Source organism: Hyperolius riggenbachi, chromosome 5 (genome assembly GCF_040937935.1).
Source record: "Hyperolius riggenbachi isolate aHypRig1 chromosome 5, aHypRig1.pri, whole genome shotgun sequence".
NCBI lineage: Eukaryota > Metazoa > Chordata > Amphibia > Anura > Hyperoliidae > Hyperolius > Hyperolius riggenbachi.
In genome coordinates this window covers 411,346,529-411,371,724 of record NC_090650.1, presented here as the reverse complement: position 1 = coordinate 411,371,724, position 25,196 = coordinate 411,346,529, and the positions used below count along the sequence as shown (strand labels likewise).

General features: G+C 46.5%; 1 protein-coding gene across 2 annotated transcripts in view; it reads right to left on the bottom strand.

The window, feature by feature from the left end:
• DSCC1 (DNA replication and sister chromatid cohesion 1) overlaps nucleotides 1–25,196 on the bottom strand; it is a 49,295-nt gene that overhangs the window by 12,579 nt on the left and 11,520 nt on the right. Inside the window, exons 2-7 of one of the 2 annotated variants that reach the window (XM_068234935.1) lie at nucleotides 22,840–23,052; nucleotides 19,497–19,665; nucleotides 9,883–10,017; nucleotides 9,708–9,798; nucleotides 5,635–5,773; nucleotides 1,147–1,199 (exon numbers count right to left, since the gene is read on the bottom strand). In XM_068234935.1, the coding sequence (XP_068091036.1) occupies nucleotides 1,147–1,199; nucleotides 5,635–5,773; nucleotides 9,708–9,798; nucleotides 9,883–10,017; nucleotides 19,497–19,665; nucleotides 22,840–23,012 (760 nt within the window). In that variant the 5' untranslated portion in view covers nucleotides 23,013–23,052. Of the gene's footprint in view, nucleotides 1–1,146; nucleotides 1,200–5,634; nucleotides 5,774–9,707; nucleotides 9,799–9,882; nucleotides 10,018–19,496; nucleotides 19,666–20,411; nucleotides 20,650–22,839; nucleotides 23,053–25,196 lie in introns of those variants that run through there. The other variant, XM_068234936.1, reaches the window with a different exon arrangement.

The window sequence follows — 25,196 nt, the reverse complement described above, 5'->3', positions numbered from 1 at the left end:
TGCCGACCAGTGGCTTTCTGGCTGATCTGTGCTGCGTAGGTTTTCCAGCCCGCAGCACAGATCAGGTTTTAGCCAGGGCGATCAGACTTACCCCCTTTTTTCCCCACTAGGGGGATGTCCTGCTGGGGGGTCTGATCGCCGCCGGCTCTCTGCGCTTTGCGGGGCTCTTCAAAGCCCCCCTCCGCAGCGCTTTCAGCGCTCCGTCCCTCTCCCTTCCCCTCTGAGCTGCGCAGGACGGATATCAGTCCTGCGCATTGTAGGATAGGCTTGAGCCTATCAAATGACGGCGATTCACGGCCAATCAGAGGCCGGGGATCGCCGATCTGCCTTACGGCGCTGCTGCTCAGCAGCGCCGTATGATGTAAACAGCGGGGATTTCTTCCCCGCGTGTGTACATTTTGCCGGAGAGCCGCTGTTCACGGAGACAGCCTCCGTGAACGGACATGGAAAGGCCGCGGAAACTTGCAGACGACCAGTTTACGCCAATCGGCGTTAGCTGGTCGTCAAGAGGTTAATGTTTTATTTCTTAGCTGTACTACACATACAAATCATAATATAATTTTTTTTTCGCTTCCTTTAAAGAGGAACTGAAGCGGGAAGAATATGGAGGCTGCCATATTTATTTCCTTTTTATACAATACACATCGCCTGGCAGCCCTGCTGATCTATTTGGCTACTGAAGTGTTTGACTCACACCAGAAACAAGCATGCAGCTAATCTTGTCAGATCTGCCAAGGTAAAAAAAAAACAAAAACAAAAAAACACCAGATATGCTGCATGCTTGTTCAGGGTCTATGGGTAAAAGTATTAGAGGCTGAGAATCAGCCGGACAGCCAGGCAATGTGCATTGTTAAAAAGGAAATAAATATGTCAGCCTCCATATTCCTCTTGCTTCAGTTGCCTTTTAAACTCCGTTGCGTGATCCCTACTTATCTATTTTTAAGCGCTGCATAACAAGTTGGCACTTTATAAATACAATAAATAGGGCAAGAACTGAAAACTTCTGTTCCTTAATAAGAGACAATGATTTAAAAAAAAAAAAAAAAAAAAAAATCAGTCCAGGCTGCTGGATCAGAATTGTTCTCCAGCTCAGGACTCTGTTAGTAATTACCATCATATCCTCTCCAGTAAGAATGAAAGACTTACCTTCCTCAACAAACTGTTTCCCAAAACACTCCAGGCAGTGCTGTATCATCTGTCTAACAAATAAGAGACAACGTTGGTTACTATCCAGAGTGACTCTCACTGAAGGTAAGCTCTGAGGTGTCAGTGTACCACAAACAATTTATTAAAACAGTCATTTTCAAATCGTTTCACATTTGACAATTTGAAGCTTCCCAAAGTGTCTACTGAGCCAATCATCTTCCCAGGAAGTGGCCAGATCTCTTCACATGCACCACAAGCAATGTTCAGGCACAAAAGGATGATCTGGGGGTGGCGAGTAGAGGTTTATGGTTGGTGGGGAGCCTTGGGCAATGGCTTTGCTTATCACCTCACACACGTAGGGCTGGTTCAGACGGACAGCTCACAGCATCTTGTTTTTCCACATTCACTTTTCTGCTGCCACTCAGAAATGCGTCCAACGTCATTTGTCAATGCGTCATATTTAGAGCCATAGGGGAGTAAAACATATCTGCAAACGCAGCCAGCTCCAGAAGTTGCATGTAGTGTCTGGGAAAACTCGATCAATTTGACTAAAGGACGGCAAACTGCCAAATGACCACACCCATTCATCTCAAATATTAAATGCCGGGGACAATTACCCACAGCCCATTGTCTGAACCAGCCCTAACAAGGTGTAGAAAAGGGGTGTGTGCACACACACACACACACACACACACACACACACACACACACACACACACACACACACACACACACACACACACACACACACACACACACACACACACACACACACACACACACACACACACACACACACACACACACACACACACACACACACGTCTTCTGGCATACCAGTTGATGCCTCACTACCCATTTTGCAATTTATTTTTTTAAGCCTATAGGAGTAGGTGCACAGCTGCAGTCAAACAGAGCTACTTAAAGGACAACTGAAGTGAGAGGGATACGGAGGCTGCCATATTTATTTCCTTGTCAATACCAGTTTCCTGGCAGCCCTGCTGGTCTATTTCTCTGCAGTAGTATCTGAATAACACCAGAAACAAGCATGCAGTTAATCTTGTCAGATCTGACAATAATCTCAGAAACACCTGCTCTGCTGCATGCTTGTTCAGGGTCTTTGGCTAATAGTATTAGAGGCAGAGGATCAACAGAAGGGCCTGGCAACTGGCATTGCTTAGATGGAAATAAATATGGCAGCCGCCATATCCCTCTCACTTCAGATCCTAGATGAAAACTGTAAGAAGTAACTTGTCTATATAGCAAGTAACTGGTCTATATCTTACCTAAAGTTTAGATAGGTTGTTAGTTTACACAGCAAATCTAGCTGCAAACAGCTTCTTCCTGTGATACAATGAGAGCAGCCATATTCTGCTGGTCATCAGTACACAGGCAACTGCTCTGCATCTCCAGTCATCAGCCTGAAAACTCCACTCCTCTCTCCTCCCTCTTGCCTCTGAAATCTCTGGCTGGTAATGCCGAAAAAAGCCGCCTCCTCCCCAGACTGAGCTCCCATGAGCACTTGCTACATGGGAGTCAGAGTGCCTAGGCACTGGAGGAGCTGTGGGCGTGGCTTGTTTAGAATATAGGGAATTAGGGTATAAAAAACAAAACAAAAAAAAACAAAAACAGCATTTGGCTTGAGGAATGCCCTCTAAATTATAAGGGGTACAATTTTATGCAATGAGTAAAAGTTTATCTCGGATCCACTTTTATTAGTTTCTGTATTTTCAAATATTCAGTTTGTGTTGATACTTCTACTTACCACGAATCAATGCAATTGCCTAGTTCAGTATTGAGTTTACTTGGGTTTAAAGTGGACCTGAACTTGCACAGGACAGAAGGAACACAGAGAAATGCACCCTGTATGTACTGTATTTAGAGAGTTTAGCCTTTCTAAACCCCCTCATCTGTGACTAATCACAAGTGTAATTTGACTGTCAGCTGGCTGCCTCCACATAGCAGCTAATATGTTAAACACAGGATGTTAACCCTGTCTGCTTCCATGAAAGCAGTAAGTAGACAGCAGATTTATTGCAGGATTTGTAAAAGCTGTAACAAAGAAATGTTTTTCTTTAAAGGGAAAACGAGGTAAGAGTGATATGGAGGCTGCCATATTTATTTCCTTGTAAACAATGCCAGTTGCCTGGCAGTCCTTTGATCTTCAAATCCAGTACAAGCTGAGTCAGAGTACCTGATCTGCATATGCAATTCAGGGTCTATGGCTGTATTGTAATGGTTTCTATTGTAATGCCGGAAAATTAAGTTCAGGTGTCACATGTTATAGATTCCCCACCAGCTAAATCCAGACAGGAGAGGAAACAAGCTGAACTGCAGTGTTAAGGGATACCAAAGGTGACATGTGACATGAGGAGATAAGGTGCCCATACACTCGTCAGATTGGCAGCAGATAGATAAGAAATGCATCTGATGATCTATCTGATGCGTTTTTAGAACATTTTTTACCAGGATAGAATTCCAATAGATTTCAGTTTGAAATCTATTGAAATTCGATCTGATGGCATTTTTTTGCCATCAGATTTCCATTAAGGCCAATGCAAACTGATAAGCCATCTCATCAGATCGACCTAAATTTTCCATCCTGCAAGTTCGATGGAAATCCATCGAAATCGATCAAAATCGGCCGTCGATCGGTCGATTGGCCAACCGATTTGCAATCGATTGATCGATCGATCGGTCGGCCAGAAAATCGGCTGAGTGTATGGGCTGCTATAGACATGTGTATGTACAGTGCCAAGCTTACACATAACTGTGCTGAGTTCCTTTTTTTCCTTTCTCTACCTGAAATAGTTAAACATCGGTATGTAAGCGGCAGTTCCTGTCTGAGTCAGGACTGGATTGTGACCCTCACTGATAAGAAATTACAACTAAAAACAAAACAAAAACTTTCCTAACAGAAAATGGCTTCTGAGAGCAGGAAAGAGATAAAAAGGTTGAATAGTTCATAGATTTTAGCTCTGGCATACTTCAATGGATGGGTCATTGAGCAAAAATATAAAATAAAACTGTGGATTATCTTAAAGGAATACTATCGATTGAAACAACTTTTTTTTTTTAATACTTTATATTAGTGTACACATTACCACTAGTGCTAGGGGCACTTTATTTATTCACCCAGGTCTCTCTCCCTCTATGTCTGCTTAAAAATTCATTTCTCACACAGCTCATAGTAGTTTGGGTCACCCTGAGCTGCTTGGTTACTCTGTCACACAGCTCACAAATATATTTCACTGTGTCACTCACAGCATGCAGCAGACATGAGGAGAAATAGGCTGATCTGAGGTGGTAACAGGTAAGTAAATGAGATGTAATATTGCTGGAATATAACTAGCTATAACACTAGTCTGTTTACACTCAGACTGGCTGCCTGCTTGAGGTGATTCACTCCAGGCTGCATCCACTTCACAAGCTGCTGAGAGGGGCAGACCACTGTCTACAATTAGCATTATTAGTATCTTTATCAGTCAAGAGAAGCAAAGATAACACACATTGCTAGAATCTTTAACCCCTTACCACCATATCAATAAGATTCTTTCAGCAAGGTGATAATTAAACTATAAACTGAAGAGTTGATAGCAACTCCCCTGTGCAGAGATATGGTCTAGCCCACTGGGAGCTCAGTATTTAGATATATTTTGTATCCAACACTGACGCCAAAACTGATGGGAGGATTTTACAGCTGAGAGGAACAGCTGTGTGAGGAATCAAATTACTTCTAGTACTTGTCCTAATGTGTGCTGCAACTTACAGCATTTACAAATAAATGCATACATCGATAGTATTCCTTTAACCTCCTTGGCGGTAATCCCGAGCTGAGCTCGGGGTATGCCGCCGGAGGTCGCCGCTCAGGCCCTGCTGGGCCGATTTCGGTTCTGAAAAAAGCAGCACACGCAGCTGGCACTTTGCCAGCCGCGTGTGCTGCCCAATCGCCGCCGCTCCGCGGCGATCCGCCGCGTGCAGCGGCGAAAGAGGGTCCCCCAGCCCAGCGCAGCCGGAACGAACAGTTCCGGCCGGCGCTAGGGGCTGGATCGGGCGGCGCTGACGTCATTGCGGCCTATCTTGTTACTTTCGATTGCCGGAGGCGATCGAAAGTACGCATCAGGAGCGCCCTCTAGTGGGCTTTCATGCAGCCAACTTTCAGTTGGCTGCATGAAATTTTTTTTTAATTAAAAAAAAAAAAACCACATTGCAGCCTCCCTGGCAAAATAAATAAACAGCCAGGGAGGTTAAAGAGTCATTTTTAGGAGAAGGTAGATAGATATAATTGTTTATTTCATTCGTTTATTTTCACCCGGGTGTCCTTTAAGCACATTCAGCCCATGATAACAGATTTTCTGTCCACCAGCTTGATTCTATGCACTGTCTATATCCACTTACCCTGACTACTAATATAATTTGCCTTGTACAAGTGTAGGTGTATTTGCTTGTAATTCTTACACCCCCAGCACAGTCAGCAGCATGTCTTACTCTGGCTCCAGAGGTCCCAGTTCCTGCAGACAGACTTTCCCCGACACCCGGCTGAACGACCACGACTCAGAGTCCATTAACTGCGAGACGTGATTGAGAAGTTTCATTTCATAGTCGAAGTCCAGCATTCGCCAAAATCCTGAAATATTATCAGACGGACAGGTTAGGATGCCGGAGGCAAGGATACCAAATACACCAGTTATTAACCCTTGCAGGACAGAGATGGGTAAAATCTACATCCTGATTCTGGCTGTCAGTCTGACGGCGTAGATTTCACCGGCCCGTCGCGCACTCCCATCCGGATTGTTACTCTGTGGCTACTGCCCGCCACTTGCTCAGCTGTCTGAATGACAGCCAAGCTTCATTCACTGGTCATTCATTCATTCATTGGCTCCTGACTCAGCGATCACAGCTCTGAATGAGAAAAAATAAATAAAAGGGCTCTGGTCCTTAAGGGGTTAAAGCTGTGTGGTCCCCGAAAGGGTTAAAGGAGAACTGTAGTGAGAGGGATATGGAGGCTGCCATATTTATTTCCTTTTAAGCAATACCAGTTGCCTGGCAGCCCTGATGGTCTATTTGCCTAAAGAAGTGTCTGAATCACACCAGAAACAAGCATGCAGTTAATCTTGTCATATCTGTCTAAATTTGTCAGAAACCCCTGATCTGCTGCATGCTTGTTCAGGGCCTATGGCTGAAAGTATTAGAGGCAGAGGATTAGCTGAATAGCCAGGCAACTGGTATTGCTTAAAAGGAAATAAATATGGCAGCCTCCATATACCTCTCACTACAGTTCTCCTTTAAAGCAGTTTTGCTATATACAAAAGAAAAAAAAATAGTTGAAGCTCCCGGAACGATGTCACATGGGGTCTCCAGTGTCTTTTTGTGGAGGGCTTTCATGTTGCAGCGGTGCCTTTTAGGTGGGGGCATGGTGCATGTGTCACCCACTCCTTGCCTTCACTTCTACTTGAAGTACACCTGACTTGAAGCAAAGTTACCCAAGATAGCTCCTGGGATGAAACTAAAAATTTAATTTGTGGTCTACAGCTTTAACCCTCCTGGCAACCGCCAAAGGGCAGCGCAGCACAATTTTTTTTTTTTTTAATCATGTAGCTAGCCTAGAGCTAGCTACATGACAGCTGCTGTGCAGCAGCATCCCCCCACCGTTCTGAGCGGGATTTCCATTAGGTCTTCCCCCGTCGCCATGGCGACGGGCAGGATAAAGTCACCAACGTAATCGACGTCAAAGGGAGTCCCGATCCACCCCTCAGCGCTGCCTGGCACTGATTGGCCAGGAAGCGCATGGGGTCTGGGGGGGCGGCCTAGCGGATAGCGGCAAATCGGCGGCAATCGGGCAGCACACGTAGCTAGCAAAGTGCTAGCTGTGTGTACAAAAAAAAAAAAATTATGCAAATCGGCCCCAGCAGGGCCTGAGAAATCCTCCTGCGCGGCATTTGTTATACTAGGCATGTGTGGACCTTACTCGCACATGCCCAGTACAGATGCACTTGTACATGAGACACATTCAACAAGCTACAAGCTCTCATGAAAATGTTTAGAGGGTCCCGGCGCTGGAACGGCAGGCTGCAGGCAGGAGGATCAGGGAAGCCTCTGTACTATCCAGCCGTTTCCTACTAAGGCCTCGATTCCTAAAGCATTACCGCATGCGTTATCGCCCAAGCGGTAAATTACCGCATGGTATGTTGTTGATAATGGATTCAGAAAATTTAACGCAAGTTTTACGCATGCGGTAATAGTGCGGTAATGAAAACGTTTGTGTCGGTAAACTAAATGAAGTGTATTCATGAAAAAAAGGGGGGGAGTAAGGAAGCAATAAACAACATGTTATCGCCAACAAAGACCGGGTGAGTTTGCTCTACACAGTAGCATTTTAAGTGACAAATGGAGCCCTTTCAACTTAAACCCTCATCTACACGATACGATTTTGTGCGATTCGATTACGATTCCATTTAGGATTCGATTCAATTCGATCTGCCATGGTTTTGCAATGGCAAATCGAATGGAATCGAATCCTGATCGGACATGTTGGATTTAATCAGATCGTAAATAGAATCGTAATCGAATCGCACAAAGAATCGTATCGTGTAGATGGGGCTTTAGGTTATGGAATTTGTAAGGATACAGAGGAGGAAGGGTGGTTGTAATATCACCCAGGCTTTTGGAAATCGTACAGTTAGATAATTTATGAGATATAGATATATAGAAGTGGGCAGTTTTAGACACGTGACTTTTTTATAAATTATAATTTTAATAATAATTTATAATAAATAAGTCACGTGTGTCTAAAACTGGCCACTTTTACCCAGCATGCACTTTGTCATTAGGATGTCAGCGGCAAACTACCGCACTCAGCAAATTATGCCGACAGCTTTCCGCACCACACCGCACACTTACCGACTGCTTTCGTAATCGCCTTGCACTCTGAATTTTTTTAATGAATTCACTGCAAAAACCCTCATTTACCACTAGCGGTAATTTCCCGCCCGTCTCTGAACTACCGCACTCACTTTTTTGAATCGAGGCCTAAATATTTTCTTGCTTTAGATATGCTTTAATCTCTTGAGGACCACAGGTTTACAACCCCCCTCCCCCTCGTGACCAGGCCATCTTTCACAATTCAGGCCACTACGGCTTTAACAGCTCGCTGCAGGGCCATACAACTGAGCATACAAATTAAAGAAGAATATAACCCTGCATTTCAACTTTACTCTAAAACATTATTTACAGTATATTATATGCAACCAGCATTTTTTTTTTTACTAGACCAGCATTGGAAGGGTTACACAGTGCTTTAAAGTTCCTGGAGATTGCTGCAGATGCATCCGAAGCTGACAGATACATTTTGTTTACATAAATGTATCTAACTGTTGAATGTGACTCATCTCTCTGACTGAAGTTGGAGGACAGCCAAAGAGTGTGTAACATTTCTCAATAGATACATATAACTAAATAGAATGTAACAATCTGAACTTCTGCATATCTCTCCACAGAACTTGAAACCTCTGTGTTTAACCCTTCCAATGCTGGTCTAGTAAAAAAAAAAAATGCTTTTTGCATATAATATGCTGTAAATAATGTTTTAGAGCAAAGTTGAAATGCAGGGTTATATTCCGCTTTAATCTTGTCCCCTTTCCTTGCCACCAACAGCGCTTTCTGTTGGGGGCATCTGCTTGCTGCTGTGAATTATTTTTTTTTAATATTAAATTTGACTTTAAAAAAAAAAAATCAAAAAAAAAAATCACTATTTAATTTAAATATATGCTTCCCCCCCCCTGAGATCCAATCATAGAGATCATATCTCATAGGCTTCAGCCCATGAGAGGGATCAGCTTGTGAGCCTCTCCTGGGGGACAGCTGTCCACCGTACAGCGCTGCACTAGATCGCAGCGCTGTACATGTAAATACATGTATCTTGTTTTGTAACAGTCTGCTAGCCGTAGGCTGATCGCTGTGGCCACCTCTCTCTCCCTGCAGGGAACGCGCACTGAGCATGCGCTTGTTCCTTGCAAATCTCGCACATCACGGTATGACACAATCCTGGGTTAGGCGGTCCCAGTAGAGCCACTCTGCGGCTGCAATTCTGTGTGAAGCAGTCGCAGAGTGGTAAAAGGACTACTGTAGGGGGCTAGAGGGGGGGGGGGGGGAAGTTGTACTTACCTGGGGCTTCTAAGGGCCCCCCACAGACGTCCTGCGCCCGCTCAAACTTGCCGATGCTCCGATCCCCACTGCCGGTTCACTTCCGGCATTTGCCTGCGAAGCCGCATCCTTGCGCCCGCTGACGTCGGCAGAAGCATACTGCGGAGGTGCAGTGGGTTTGAGTCTTTAAAGTCACAAATTCCGGAAGTGAAGCGGCGGCAGGGACCGGAGCATCCTGTAAGTGGCTGCGCGGGCACAGGAGGTCTACGGGGGACCATTAGAAGCCCCAGGTAAGTTCCCCCTACAGTACTCCTTTAAGTATTAGGCCGACAAAAGAAAAAATTGTTATGAAAGAGGTCAGAGTCGGTGAGAGAGACAAGAAGCAGCTGTAGAAGTATGACAGACACCAGGCACATTACCGTCTATCTGGCAGGCATGCAGAACTTTCAGATGTTCCATTAGTTCCGCGTGACTGGCCTGAATCTGACTCAGCAGGTCCTCTGTTGTGTACTAAAACCACACAGAACATAAATGGTTAAAGGAGCAAACTGTAATTATGAGTGACTTATTGACCATCCAGACTCATGTCCTCACCAGCTGGGTGTCCTGGCCATCTCCCTGAACACTCTCGGGTCCCTCATAGGCATTTTCCAGCAGAAGCTTCTTTAGTTTCTTGAGTTTTGGTCGGCACCTTCTCAGCTCCCAGTAGTGATTGGCGAAGCCAGCGATCTGCAGCACACAATGAGTAGAAACAATGATAGCGGGCGCTCAGCAGAGGACCCCCAGGACTGCGGGATCCCACCTCACAGCAGCATCCAGAAGCTAACAGTGATACTCGCCGTTCCTAAAGTAATTCAAACCCTCAGTCAGTCACTTTGGGCTTATGGCTGCCTGCCTGCTGGCTGACCTAAACCAGTTATCAGTCTTCCAGATTCTAGAGGGCGCACTTTAGTAGACTGAAAGTGCGGTTCTTTAAAGAAACTCTGTGCTTATGAAGTACAGATATTTAAAATGCCCCTCCCATCGTCTTAAAGCCCCCAGGACCTGTGCCCATTTTATCTTCACCCTAAGAGCACTTTGCCCATTTTATCTTGACCCTAAGAGCACTGGGGGATGAGTTATCAGAAAAGCTAGTTTGCATTTCCGCCCAATGCCACCACTTCCTCCAGGCACTTGGAGGCACTGCTGAGTAGGAAGCAGAACCAGTCGAGAAAGTTAAAAAAGGCCCCGGACATCTGGGTGCCGCCACAGACTGTAATTTGAATTACGGCGATAGCGGCACTTAGAAGGTAATTTGGGAGCCAGCAATAGCTAGCAGCCGAATTCCATCTTACCACTGAGTCCATGGTGGCCTGGAGGGGGAATAGTTATCTATGTTGCGGGGAAATTTGCAATAGCAGGGTGAGCAGTTTTTTGGCTTCATCCTGCTCCCACATTTCCCAGCGTCCTTTTTACATGTATGCGACCCAGTGGCTAAGACAAGACAAAGAACATTTAAATCACGCTTTTGTCCTGGCGGACTCAAAGTGCCAGAGCTGCAGGCACTAGGACACGCTCTACAGCAGGGGTCTCAAACTCAATTTACCTGGGGGCCGCAGGAGGCAAAGTCAGGATGAAGCTGGGCCGCATAAGGGATTTCACAAAATCACCCCCCTGTCTCTTGCATTGATTTTTATTTCAAAATCAAATTAACACTGAAGCGAACTATTTTGCCTATCTTACCTTATAGTTCGCTTCGGTGCTCCTATTACAAGTAATCCGACGTGTCCCCGCTGCAAAACGAGGGCTGCAGAGCCCCCAAAATCGCCCGGGGGGCAATCCGCCGGCATTTCCTGGAAGGGGCAAAGCTTTCAGCTTCAGCTCTGTCCCTCCTGACGTCAATCACGGCGCATCGCCGCGTCTCCCCGCCCCTCTCTGTGAAGGAAGAGTGAGAGGGGCGGGCAGAGGCGGCGATGCGCCGCGATTGACGTCAGGAGGGGCAGAGCTGAAGCTGAAAGCTCTGCCCCTTCCAGGAAATGCCGGCGGATTGCCCCCCGGGCGGTTTGGGGGCTCTGCAGCCCTCGTTTAGCGGCAGGGATGCGGTGGATTACTTGGGAGCACTGAAGCGAACTATAAGGAAGCTTTTGCCGGCGCGGGCCACAAAATATTGTATCGAGGGCCGCAAATGGCCCGCGAGTTTAAGACCCCTGCTCTATAGGCAGTAGCAGTGTTAGGGAGTCTTGCCCAAGATCTCCTACTGAATAGGCAGGGCTGTGGAGTCAGTACAAAAATCTTCCGACTCCTCAGAATATGAAACCACCGACTCAGACTCAAGGTACCCAAAATTCCTCCAACTCGGACTACTTTGTCTAATTTTTACAAAAGGTATGGATTTGGTTTAAAAATCACCCGACCAACTCCTCACTTTATTAAAACCACCGACTCCACAGCCCTGTGAATAGGCGCAGCTTACTGAACGGAGAGAGCCATGATTCAAACCCTGGTCTCCTGTGTCAGAGGCAGAGCCCTTAACCAGCACACTTTCCAGCCACTGCACCTCCTCCTAAGAGTGCTACCGCTGGACACACCCCAACTCTTTAGACCACTTAATTCCAAGTGTCTGAAGAGGTTAAAATTGGCACTAGGGGGACACTCAGAAGCCTGCTGAGGACATGTTGGATAACTATACCGTGTATACTCGCATATAAGCCAAATTTTTGAGCACAAAAAATGTGCTCAAAAGTCTTCCACCCCCCCCCCCCCCTCTCTATGCGAGTCATAAACTTGCAAGTGTGCCGACTCAACTTCTGCAGGGACCAGAGTGCAGCGTGAAGCTAACAGAGGGGAGTAAATGTCAGCCTGAGGATGTGAAGAGAAGCTGGAATGAGCAGGCGGTGGAGTGGTATGTCAGCCATTGCAGCCCGTGGAACAGATGAGCGGCTGGAATAAGACAGTGGGCGGGCTTTGCAGGCACAAGTGGAGTCGGCGGCATGTGCAGCGCTGCCTACTTTTGCAGCGATAAGCAGGCGGCATGAGCGGGCAGGCTTCACAGGCACACCGTGACCCATAGCAATGCTTCAGCGCTGATTGGAGGCAGAACGGGCAGATTTTCAGCAATGAGCAGAGACACGTGGTGCGCAGCTCTGCGGCCCGGAGCGCAGCGTGTGACATGAGAGGCAGCGGACAGGCTTTGCAGGCACACCGGGCCCCACAGCGATGCTTCAGCGCTGATTGGAGGCAGAATGGGCGGATTTTCAGCGCTGAGCAGAGACACGTGGAGCAGAGCTCTGCGGCCCGGAGCGCAGCGTGTGTGACATGAGAGGCAGCGGACAGGCTTCGCAGGCACATCGGGCCCCAACGCGATGCCTTAGCACTGATTGGAGGCAGAACGGGCAGATTTTCAGCACTGAGCAGACACGTGGAGCAGAGCTCTGCGGCCCGGAGCGCAGCGTGTGTGACATGAGGCAGTGAGGCTAAAGAGGGATCCTGGACTACAACTGAACTCCAAATACCAGCAGTAAACAGAAAAAAAATGCTGGCAGAGGGAGATAAATGGGCTTATGGCAGGCAGAGGTTGTTAGGCAGAGTAAATCCTCAGCACAATCCTAAAGTCACTGTATGCATTACTTGTCGATGTTCTTACTGTATTATTAACAGTGAGCATATGTACAAGTCCTGCATACAGCCGACTTCCAGATTGTACTGGTGATTTACTGTATTACAATACGCTCTGCCTGACCAGCCCAGTATCATCCACTGCCCTATTGTATAGTACAGTAAGATTGTTAATATTGAGTAGAGTTGTAAGGTAGCCACTAGCCGTGCAATTCAGTACAGAAACGAGCGTTCAGAACCACCAGTGGACGAAATTATCCTGACCAATCTATGATAATCAAATTGATGGTATCGATCCAGTCAACCTGATTGGATTGGTTAGGATATTTTTGTCCCCTAACGATCCTTTCCGATAGATCATACAAATGATCAAAATTGTATCATTAGTGGCCACCTGTAGCGCCTGCCATCAGCCCAGTGTTGATACACAGTGAGAACTAAAAGGTATAGATAATACTGTAAGTGTGGCCACTGCATTACCCCGGCTTATATGAGAGTCAATCATTTTTTCCCAATTTTTTTTTTTGTAAAGGTTGGGGGGGGGGGGGGGGGGGAGGCTTATATGCGAGTATATATGGTACTTTGTACGCGCAGGTTCGTGTTGAAGTGGACCTGAACTCATGCTCCAGACTCAAAGAAAACACAGATTAACCACTTGAGGACCCACCCTTTACCCCCCCTTAAGGACCAGCATTGAAGTATGTGATCTGTGCTGGGTGGGCTCTACAGCCCCCAGCACAGATCAGGGTGCAGGCAGAGAGATCAGATCACCCCCCTTTTTTCCCCCACTAGGGGGATGATGTGCGGGGGGGTCCGATCTCTCCTGCCTGCGTGTGGCTGGCGGGGGGGGGGGGCACCTCAAATCCCCCCTCCGCGGCGACATTCACCCCCCTCCCTCTCCTACCTGTCCCCCCGGTGATCGGGGCTGCACAGGACGCTATCCGTCCTGTGCAGCCTGTGACAGGACGTCCCCTGTCACATGGCGGCGATCCCCGGCCACTGATTGGCAGCGCCGTACAATGTAAACAAAGCGGATTATTTCCGCTTGTGTTTACATTTAGCCTGCGAGCCGCCATCGGCGGCCCGCAGGCTATTCACGGAGCCCCCCGCCGTGATTTGACAGGAAGCAGCCGCTCGCATGAGCGGCTGCTTCCTGATTAATCAGCCTGCAGCTGGCGACGCAGTACTGCGTCGCTGGTCCTGCAGCTGCCACTTTGCCGACGCACGGTATAAGCGTGCGGTCGGCAAGTGGTTAATCCACCCAGTTTGTGTTGAAGAGCCTGTATAATCCCCCCTCACCTGCAAGTAATTTTCTATAAAAGGTATTATGATGTTGCTTATCTTTCAGAGCAGAGAGGAAGTTCTGAGTTCAGGTCTTTAACAATCAGTGGAGGAGAGGAATCTGGCACAGTCCCAAAGCTCGATACTAAACGTGACGTTTCTGTGCGTAAAACACAGTTGCCCAGATTACATTCGGACACACAGGCAGAAGGGGTGAAGTGGAGCAGCTGACAGTTGCTTTGTTTCTTCCAACGCATGTTCACAGCAGATGCCACTATATGCTTCAATGTCATGAAAGAGAGACTGTATATCAATCTACTGAATGGGGTTGAGAGACAGGAGGACTGGATGAAATGAGAAGGAACGGCAGCTATAGGCATGCAGGGACTGTAGACCTAGGTTAAAGGGGAACTGAAGAGAGAGGTATATGGAGGCTGTCATGTTTATTTCCTTTTAATCAATACCAGTTGCCTGGCAGCCCTGCTGGTCTATGTCTCTGCAGTAGTATCTGATTAAAACCAGAAACAAGCATGCAGCTAGTCTTGTCAGATCAGACTTATAAGTCTGAACCACTGAAACACCTGATCTGCTGCATGCTTGTTCAGGGGCTATGGCTAATAGTATTAGAGGCAGAGGATCAGCAGGGCTGCCAGGCAACTGGTATTGTCTAAAAGGAAATAAACATGACAGCCTCCATATACCTCTCTCTTCAGTTCCCCTTTAAATAGGAGTATCAAAAGACCCCTGAGGCGAATAATTGTAAAAACTTAAAATGCATATGTAAAAATATAAAATGTATACTGCATTGGAACAAATGTATGGTAGTTGTGTTGCCATCGCTTAGAAAATGTACAGATGTGACAGTTTTTGGACTAGTCTGGGGAGTTTTCATGATTTTCAAAAGCACTTACCAAATGGCAGTTGTTCAGTACAACTGCCAATAGCAAGTGCGTAGGGAGGCCGGCTGACACTTTGTGTAGATCCTTTCTAGGGAGTGCTTTTGTAATGAATGAAAGGAGATGCTGAGAATCCCCCAGTAGCGGCATTCCATTCGGGCTCAGGCGGAAATAACCAAGCCAGATCGGATCCGCTCAACTGGACTGGGGGCTTCAGTCGCTGCAACGGAGGGACGGAAGAGGATCCAGAGGCTTGCCCCTCAAGGTGGGTTTGTTGTGTCATTTTTAAATTACAGATTTTCTTTAACCCTGTCCTGCAATATAGGGCACTGGAAAGGTGGGATGTCATTTGAAGAAAACTAAAAAAATATTTTCCATGTGGAGCTGCCTTCTATTGGCCACACCAAATTTTCGAGCACTAGCTTCACCCTACCCAGCTAAAATACATTTCCTAAGCATCACCAGAATGGTTAGGCATCAGTAGAGGGAAGGTTCTGTTTTAGAGTAGGGTTAGGTTTCGGCATAGTAAAATAGCGGTAAATATTACCCATATTAGAATTCAGTAGTAGAATATCGCTAATTTTAGCAATACTCTACTGGCGGCAATCCCCTGCGCCCCTTTTTCCAGGCGCTTTTTTTTACATGCATGCTGCCACAGGACCCTTTTATAGAAATCACCATTTTGTCAAAGTGAATAGTTCATCTCATCAGTAGCAAGTTCTGCTCTCTACAACCTCTGCCACCAATTACTGCACTTTTATCATCCTACAGAAAACGGGATCATCAGGAGACAGCAGATGCAGCATAGCATGCTGTCACTAATCACACACCAGAAAGTGAGGGAGAAGTAGGGAAACTCTGGAATTCAGGCTGCAGAGTGTGTGCAGAGCAACGCAAGGGAGGCTGCAGACCAGGAGAGATGATTTACTTTCACACATGACTTCATTTCTCCGATTCCTGCCGCCCTACTGCTTTTACCGACCAAGGTCGTGGCCTTTGTGGCCTTCCCAAAAATCCAGCCCTGCATGCAGCACTGACTGGATGGCATGTGGTGGGGTGATGCTGCAAGTCACAAGCTAGTAATAATAATCTTCGAGCTGGAGAACTCTGTATACAACGACTTTAAGGAAGATATTTAAAAAGAACCTATACCAACCTGCAAAAAACGAGTTTCACTTACCTGGGGGGCTTCTACCGTCCCCTGGTAGCTGCGCCTGGTGCCATCTCTGAACGATCCTTCAGTCCCCCGCTGTATCTGTTTCCATTATGGCGACTCAGCACGGCCCTGGCCACAGGCTCCCGTCGCCAGGAGCATCCTGCTCATGCTCAGTACGAGAAAAGCTCTACTGCACATGCGCAGGTTGCTCCCGGCGACCGGAGCGTGCGGCCAGGGCCGCGCAGGCACAGTGGCCATCAACTGGCACAATCTAAACTGAAGCGCAGCGGGGGACTGGAGGACCGCCCCAGGTAAATGAAACGTGTTTTTTTACAGGTCGGTTTAGGTTCCCTCTAGTGGTCATAAGCAGTAATGCAGCTGTGAATTTGTTATACTGAATCTGTAATCAACACAATCAGCTTATTTACACAATGAAAGCTTTTACAGTTCAGTGCAACCACTTTTTTTTTTTTTTTGCATAATTTAACTTTATCTGTTAGCCATTAAAAGGTATTTCTTTTACAAGACTACTTGTTTTACAAGATTACTTTTACAAGGTTTTTTTTTCTACCTACATAATTTGTTTGGCCAACACGGCACAAAAACTTTTTTTTACTACCATCATAGTAGTTTCCCAGACCCATCCTCCAGTCCAAGTAATGGTGTCTGTTTTCTGGATGTCCACTTAGACAGTTGCTGTCTCTGCAGTTTAATTTGGGTTACAACACCTGTTCTACTGGTGGATTTGAGAACAAATTTAAGAAATAGGTTTATTGCATTAAAAATCAATGTCAATAATACGGAGACACTGAAGAGAGTTAAAATCCATGTTTTTAACATTTTACGTTAAGCACTATAAGCTAGTGCTAAACCACTGCATCCCCGTGGCAAAACGAGGGGTTTATACCCCCCTAAATCCCCTGGGCTAATTGCGGGGAGCACTTCCTGATTGAGGCAGAACTTAGGGCTGTAGCTCTGCCATCAATCCCAGCTGATCGCCGCCTCTCCCCGCCCCTCTCAATCTTCCTTCACTGAGAGGGGCGGGGGAGAGCCGGAGATCCGCGGTGGATTGACGTGAATGGAGGCTAGGGTTGCCAGGTGTCCGGTTTTTGTGCTCTGTGTCCGGTTGAAAAATGCATGCTAAACCGGACAATTAAGTTGTCCGGTTTTTAGAGCCCCCCCCCCGCAGCGCAGGAGGAGAGCCTGCACATCATATTGGAGGAGACAGCCTGCACATCATATTGGAGGAGACAGCGGGGGAGAGCGAGCACCCTAAGGTGAGGGAAGGCAAGGGGGGGGGGGGGGGGGGGAGATTGCCCCCCTTCTCCACCGCTGCTCCCAGCTCTCTCTCTGCTGCGCTGTTCTCCTCCTGCGGGGGGGGGGGGGGGGGCGCACCTGGCTACCTATTCTGGGCACATATAGCCCCTGGCTAGTGGCTACCTATTCCGGGCACATATACCATTACCCCCTGGCTACCTATTCTGGGCACATATAGCCCCTGGCTACCTACTCTGGGCACATATAGCCCCTGGCTACCTATTCCAGACACATATAGCCCCTGGCTACCTATTCCGGGCACAAATAGCCCCTGGCTACCTATTCCGGGCACAAATAGCCCCTGGCTACCTATTCCGGGCACATATACCCCCTGGCTACCTATTCTGGGCACATATAGCCCCTGGCTACCTATTCTGGGCACATATAGCCCCTGGCTACCTATTCTGGGCACATATAGCCCCTGGCTACCTATTCTGGGCACATATAGCCCCTGGCTACCTATTCTGGGCACATATAGCCCCTGGCTACCTATTCCGGGCACATATACCCCCTGGCTACCTATTCTGGGCACATATAACCCCTGGCTACCTATTCTGGGCACATATAGCCCCTGGCTACCTATTCTGGGCACATATAGCCCCTGGCTACCTATTCTGGGCACATATACCCCCTGGCTACCTATTCCGGGCACATATAGCTCCTGGCTACCTATTCTGGGCACATATACCCCCTGGCTACATATACTGGGACATATATACCCCTGCCTATGTATACTGGGACATTTACACCCCTGCCTACATATACTGGGACATATATACCCCCTGGCTACATATACTGGGCACATATATCCCTGGCTACATATACTGGGAACACTGGCTGTTTGTCATTATGTGCATTTAGTGGTGAAAAGCTGTCTCTTTTGTGCATTTACTGGTGAAAAGCTGTCTCTTATTATGTGCATTTACTGGTGAAAAGCTGTGTCTTATGTGCATTTACTGGTGAAAAGCTGTCTCTTGTGCATTTACTGGGGAAAAGCTGTCTCTTATGTGCATTTACTGGTGAAAAGCTGTCTCTTATAATGTGCATTTACTGGTGAAAAGCTGTCTCTTATGTGCATTTACTGGTGAAAAGTGGTCTCTTATGTGCATGTACTGGTGAGGACAGTTAGTGACATGGCTATGTATTCTGTAATGTGCTGCAGAAGATGTCAGTGCGATATAAATACTGCAAAAAACATTTTTTAAAAAGCCCATTGCTTAGCCCCACTCTACATAAAAGTGCGCTTCTGACTCCGCCCCTAACTCCACCCCTAACTCCACCCCCTGTCCGGTTTTCTCCATCAGCCGACCTGGCAACCCTAATGGAGGCAGAGCTGCAGCTCAAAGATCTGCCTCCTTGGGCAGCAAAATCCACGACTTTGCCCTGTGATTAGGGGGGTATAAAATCCTCATTTTGCCGCAGGAATGTGGCGTTTTACCACTAGCTATAGTGCTTAACAAAAATAAATGTTAAAAACATGGATTTTGACTCGCTTCAGTCTTTTTAAATTGAGTCTGATGCCATGAAAACAAAAACTGCTACAAAAAAAAAAAAAAAAAAGCCTTCCCTCTCCTTAGGTTTTTTTTTTTTTTTTTTCTTTTAATGGATTCAGTAGCTGACGAGATCTTACCTCACAGTAACTGACAGACAGAGGGGTGGGATCTTACCTCGCAATAGCTGACAGAGAGGGGGCGGAATCTTACCTCACAGTAGCTGACAGGGAAGGGGGCAGAATCTTACCTCGCAGGAGCTGACAGAGAAGGGGGCGGGATCTTACCTCACAGTAGCTGACAGAGAGAGAGGGAGCGGGATCTTACCTCGCAGTAGCTGACAGAGAAGGGGGCAGGATCTTACCTCGCAGTAGCTGACAGAGGGGGCGGGATCTTACCTCGCAGTAGCTGACAGAGAGAGGGGGCGGGATATTACCTTGTAATAGCTAACCGAGAAAGGGGGCGGGATCTTACCTCACAGTAGCTGACAGAGAAAGACTGCTGGTCACATGGCAGCTGGTCGGGTGTTTTGCAGTCTGGCATGAGCAGCAGTAGATTGGAGGTGTCTGCGATTTTCAGGTCATACGTTTTGTCCTGACTGCACAGGACGGCGTGATCACTCTTATCCCCTCTGATAACCAGGCTGAAAAAAATGCAACAGATGGAAGCCTCAGAATGGGATAAATTGTGTGAACATACACCTTGTATCCACAGAAACTAAAGAATACGCTGACCCACATGTAATCTTTGTGCCTTAAAGCAGACCTGAACTCAGAACTTCCTCCCTGCTCTTAAAAGATAAGCAACAGCATAATATCCTATAAAAAACATTTCTTTGATACAGCGGATACAAATCCTGCAATACATCTGCAGTGTGTCTACTTACTGCTTTCATGGAAGCAGACATAGGGTTAACATCCTGTGTTTACAAATTAGCTGCTCTACTGAGGCAGATAAGATTCCTGGACTGACACTGCTGAGAGATCAAATTTGAATTGTGACTTGTCACAGATGAGGGGGAATCAGACAGGCTAAACTCTCTAAATACATACTGGGTGCATTTCTCTCTGGTTTCCTTCTCTCCTGAGCAAGAGTTCAGGTCCACTTTAAAGGACCCCACTGTCCATCTACCTAAGTGCGCCCTCTAGAATCTGGAAGGTTGGGAACTGGTTTTGATCAGCAAGCAGGCAGCCGTAGCCCAAAGTGACTGAGGATTTGAATTACTTACACTTGTGATTGATGAGGGGGATTAGAGGGGGATTAGATAGTCTAAACTCTCTAAATACATACAGGGTGCATTTCTCCATGTCTTCCTTCTGTCCTGTGCAAGCAAGAGGGTCCACTTTAAAAGCAAATATGAAGCGAGGGGGAAAACAAAGCCATACTCACCTAAGGAGTGGGACAGCTCGCATCTCCCGAGTGCTTCTGCAGATTGGTGCACCCGCACTTTGCATGTACTGGTGTGTGCGCAGTGCAGATCACTCGCCTTGGAAGTACTCAGAGACATGAGCGTTTTATTTCCAAAGGCTGCCTGAAGGCGTATTCAAGCTGGAGGTCGAATAATTTCACTGCGGGGACAGCGCTGGACACGGGGCACAGAGAGAGGACTGGGTAGGCTATGATCCAGAGCAGGGGGTCAGGAACCTATTTGGCTGAGAGAGCCATAAACGCCACATATTTTACAATGTAATTCCATGAGAGCCATACAATATGTTTCAAACTGGGATAGTAGGGCTCATGTCCCCGTTGCCATGGTGATGTGTATAGAGTTGATTAGCCAGGCAGCGGAAGTGTCAGACACGTCTTCAGCTTCTCTTGGGTTTCAACAACATTCGATAAAATGATCAGATCGAAAGGTCTATCTGCCTGCAAAATCTGATACTGTACGGCCACCCTAGCGGTGTTGGATAATGCCTCTTATTTATAAACTTCTTGAGAAAAAATCATGGAGAACCTTGTGACCAGTTTATACGTTTCGGATTGGCTGTTCATGATCATGTGATCATGTCACTTCTGCTTTCTCTGTTGGCTGAAGCTGCGCTCACACTCTAGATTTTTGTCATCGGACACAATCCATTGTGATGGGTTTGGATGAAAAGTTACTTCAAGTACAGCTTGCTCCCAGATACTGCTGGCCTCCCCTGCAGTAACTCACAGCGTTAGATACTACTCAACCGACTGCTACTGCAGTTACTACTGAGAGCTGCAGGGGGACACCTCGTTACCCCCTCCCTCTCCATACAGCAAAATTAGTTTCTCAGCACTACAGCTCATCTGTACATTGACTGAGGATAAACTATCACCAGTAGTGATCACTAAATACTGTTTTATGTATTTATACCAGATGTGTACACATAATAAGCAGAAGTGAGAAATAACACTAACCCTCTTTACTGCCTTGAGCTGTATAGACAGGAGATCAGCTATCACCCAAAGCAATCATTCATGAGTCTACCATGCGTATTGCGGTCTCCCGAGGCTGGCTGCTTCATAAAAAAATCTAAACTGTGTACACATCTTAAAGAGGAACCATAATGACATACAAGGTAATAAAATATCCAGCAATAAATAAGAAAAGTAAGCCAATTCATTCATTAAAAAGAAACCTGAAACGAAAAAAAACCAAAACAAAACAAAACAAAAAAAAGTTTAAGCATTTACCTGGTACTTTCTTCAGCCCCCTTTAGGCTGTGGGTTCTTTTACCGTCCTCCCAGGTTACTCCGATTCTCCCCGGTTGCCTTCTCTAAGCGGCATATACTGCAAATGTGCAGCCGGCCATGTGCCTTTCCATGCCGCTGATGCCAGTGTGCGCCAAGCCGGACTGTGAATGCGCAGTAGGCCCCAATTGGAGGAGACTGGGTCAACCAGCAAGGGCGTACATGGCATAAAGGAGGCTGAAGGTAGCCCCAGTTAAGAATAAATGCTCTTTTTTTTTGTCTCAGTTACACTTTAAAGTAAACCTGAGATTAACGGAAAGAAAAAAAATTATACATACCTGGGGCTTCCCTCCAGCCCCAATCAGGCCAATCGGTCCCGACCGTCCGCCGCCTAGATCCTCCGGCAAATGCCCCTTTATCCTTGGCAATCGGCGCACGTGCAGACCGACTGAATCTGTGCCGACTGGCGAAGTTAATGGGGCATCTGCCAGAGGATCTACGGTAGGCAGCAGCGGAGGACAGAGAGGGACTGATCAGCCTGAAGGAGGCTGGAGGAAGGTATGTACAGTTTTTTTTTCTTATCGTGCACTCAGGTGCACTTTAAGGTACATACAGTAAGGTTCCTCTCTAAGGACATAGATCGCAAATTTAAACTCCCCCCCCCCCCCCCCCAAAAAAAAATAGTTTTGAAAAGCGCTTGGCTAATGTTACATAGTTAGTTATTTGGGTAAAAAAAAAAAAAACATACGTCCATCGAATTCAACCAGAAAACAAAGGACATCATGTGTTTGTATGGGCTTGTTTACACCAAGACAATGTATTTTTTCCCCCAAATGCAAACGCAAGTCCTGAAGCATTTTGAAGCAGATTACGCCTCAATATAAAGTAAAAGAAAACTGTAAAAACACACAAAAAAAAAGGGGGGGGGGGGGCAAAAGAATGATTTTCTGAGATTTTTTTTTGCCAAAGGCTGTTCACTTCCTGGTCAAAGAGTATTTCCTGTTTTTTCCACACAAACTACTAAATCGCTTTGCATGTGGCAGGAACCGCTACGACAAATGCTACAAACAGCGATAAGCATCTGCAATTACACTTAGCGATTTTTGGTGTAATCTAGCCCTCAATCTTACCCGAGGTGCTCATTATTAGCATAACCTACCTGCCTCCGGCCTCGATCTCCTTGCACAGAGTGTCATCCAGCTCCATCAGGCAGTATTCCACATTAGTGAATGTGCTGCTGAACGCCAGACACTGCACCGTGCTGCGCAAATCCTCCAGGTTCAGTTTAGCGATCTGCAGAGTGGCCTCCACCTCTTCACAAGTCCGACTCATTGTACTGAAGATGAGGACTATCTCAAGATGAAACCATTAGCTGGAGGCAAACCAAAAAAACAAAACAAAATATAACACAGAAACAATGAAAAGACGTGTTCTTTAAAAGGACATCCGAGGTGAAAATAAAAACTTATGAGAAAAACAATTGCATCTATCTTCCTTCTCATTCTCCCTACAGTTTCATTTTATATTTAAATCTAGTTTTTACTGTTTCATTGTCTCTGCGTCTTCATTGAAGTATGCTAGACCTTAAATCTACGAATTATTGACCCTATTTATCTCTTTCCTGCTCCAGGAAGCTATTTACTGATAGGAAAGTGTTTTATGGCTGTAATTACTTATCAGTGAGGGTTATACTATAGTCTGACCCGATCCCGACCGGGACAGAAACTGCCACTTGCATACCTTGCATTAACTCAGGCAGAGAAAGAAAAAAAGGAACACAGCCTAATTATTTGTGTGCTTGGCACTGCACATACACGTCTATCTCATGTCACATCATTTGTCCTTTAAGGACATCTGAAGTGAGAGGGATACGGAGGCTGCCATATTTATTTCCTTTTAAACAATACCAGTTGCCTGGCATCGCGCGGATCTTTCATGTATAAGTCGTATCAATCACACGCCTGTAACATGCATGCTTCAAATCCAGTCAATCTTCAGTCAAACGACTAATCTGCATGCATGTTCAGGGTATCTATGGCTGAGAGAGCACTTGTCTGTGCAGAAAAGTGTGAGTTTTCTGCCCTGTGCGTTTCTGCGCTTTTATGTGCAATTTGTGATTTTTGGTTGTAAGTTTTTGTACGCTTTTGCAATTTTAATGCAGTTTTGATCGGTTTGATGAATATTCACCCTTTCCCAAGGGATACAAATACAGTATCATATTTTATTAAAAATGCACGCAGAAAGCATACGAAAGCCTCCATATCCCTCTCACTCCAATCGTCCTTTAAATGTGCAGTGCAGTGTTCTCCCCAGGCTTTTTTAGCCGGGTGCTCCACCCGGCTAGTTTTGGTGAGCACCCGGCTGTCATCAGCTCACCTCCTCCTCTGCTGTAAGCATAGTTGCTCACAGAAGCAGCAGCCCTGCATTCTCTCATATCACCCCACCCGGCTACCTTTTCATGCCACCCGGCTAATATTTCATGCCACCCGGCTGAAAAAAAATTCTGGGGAGAACACTGCAGTGGGGAGTGGGGAGATAAATACTGGTCAATCTTTATTATAAGTCATGTAGCCCCATCTCCACCTTCTTCATCTACTAGTGGGTGTGCTGCACACGGTTTCCTGCTGAATGTCACCATATTATTGAAAAGCCCAAATTGTGACAGCACCACTGGAACTCGACGTGCAGCGATCAACCCTGGAGTGCACAGGGTATAGTATCAAATAAGATGTAAGGATCCGCACCATCTAAAATCAGCAATTTTATTAAGACTTCTTAAAATCCATAGCAGGTATTGGTAAGTGTGTGCCGGGTCACCATGACGCACGGCGTTTCTGAGTATAGCTCTTTCTTCAGATGGTACAAGCAACACACTCTAACATCTACTCGATTAAACCTCCTATATAAAGCAAACTGGAGGACCTGATGGAAAACTGCTAAGGCTTCAACATTTGCATATATGCATATTCATAAATCCTCGTTGTGCAATGCTATCTCCACATGTCATGAATAATACATATATATATAAATATAGATATAACATACAACATCAAAGTGCTCACAAGAGGGGATGAGTGAGCCATGATCATGCGTTAGCACTCAGACCTTTATCTCTAATGTAAACATCAGAGCATCCCGTCTTTCACTGTGCAACTCTCAATAGCGTGGTGTCAGCCAATCGGCATAAAGCCGACACCACACGCTCATCTCAGACACTCCGCCTCCTTGCCGCCAACCAATCCAATGCGTACCTACAACGTCCGCTTGTGGACTTAGAAGGACGCGTATAGCGGTCCCACCCCCGGAACTCCGCTAGCCAATAAAAATCAGAGCGAAGACGTCCGCTCCAAAACTAAAAGTGTTGCCATAGAAACGGAGCAACCACAACGGAGCGACCAATCACCACATGAGCGACAACGTCCGCTCAAGAGCTAGGCGGCAGTTAAAAAACGGGGGAAGCAGCGCATCACCAGCAGTTTCTGTAAACACATGTCATATGAAAAAGATCTCATCACT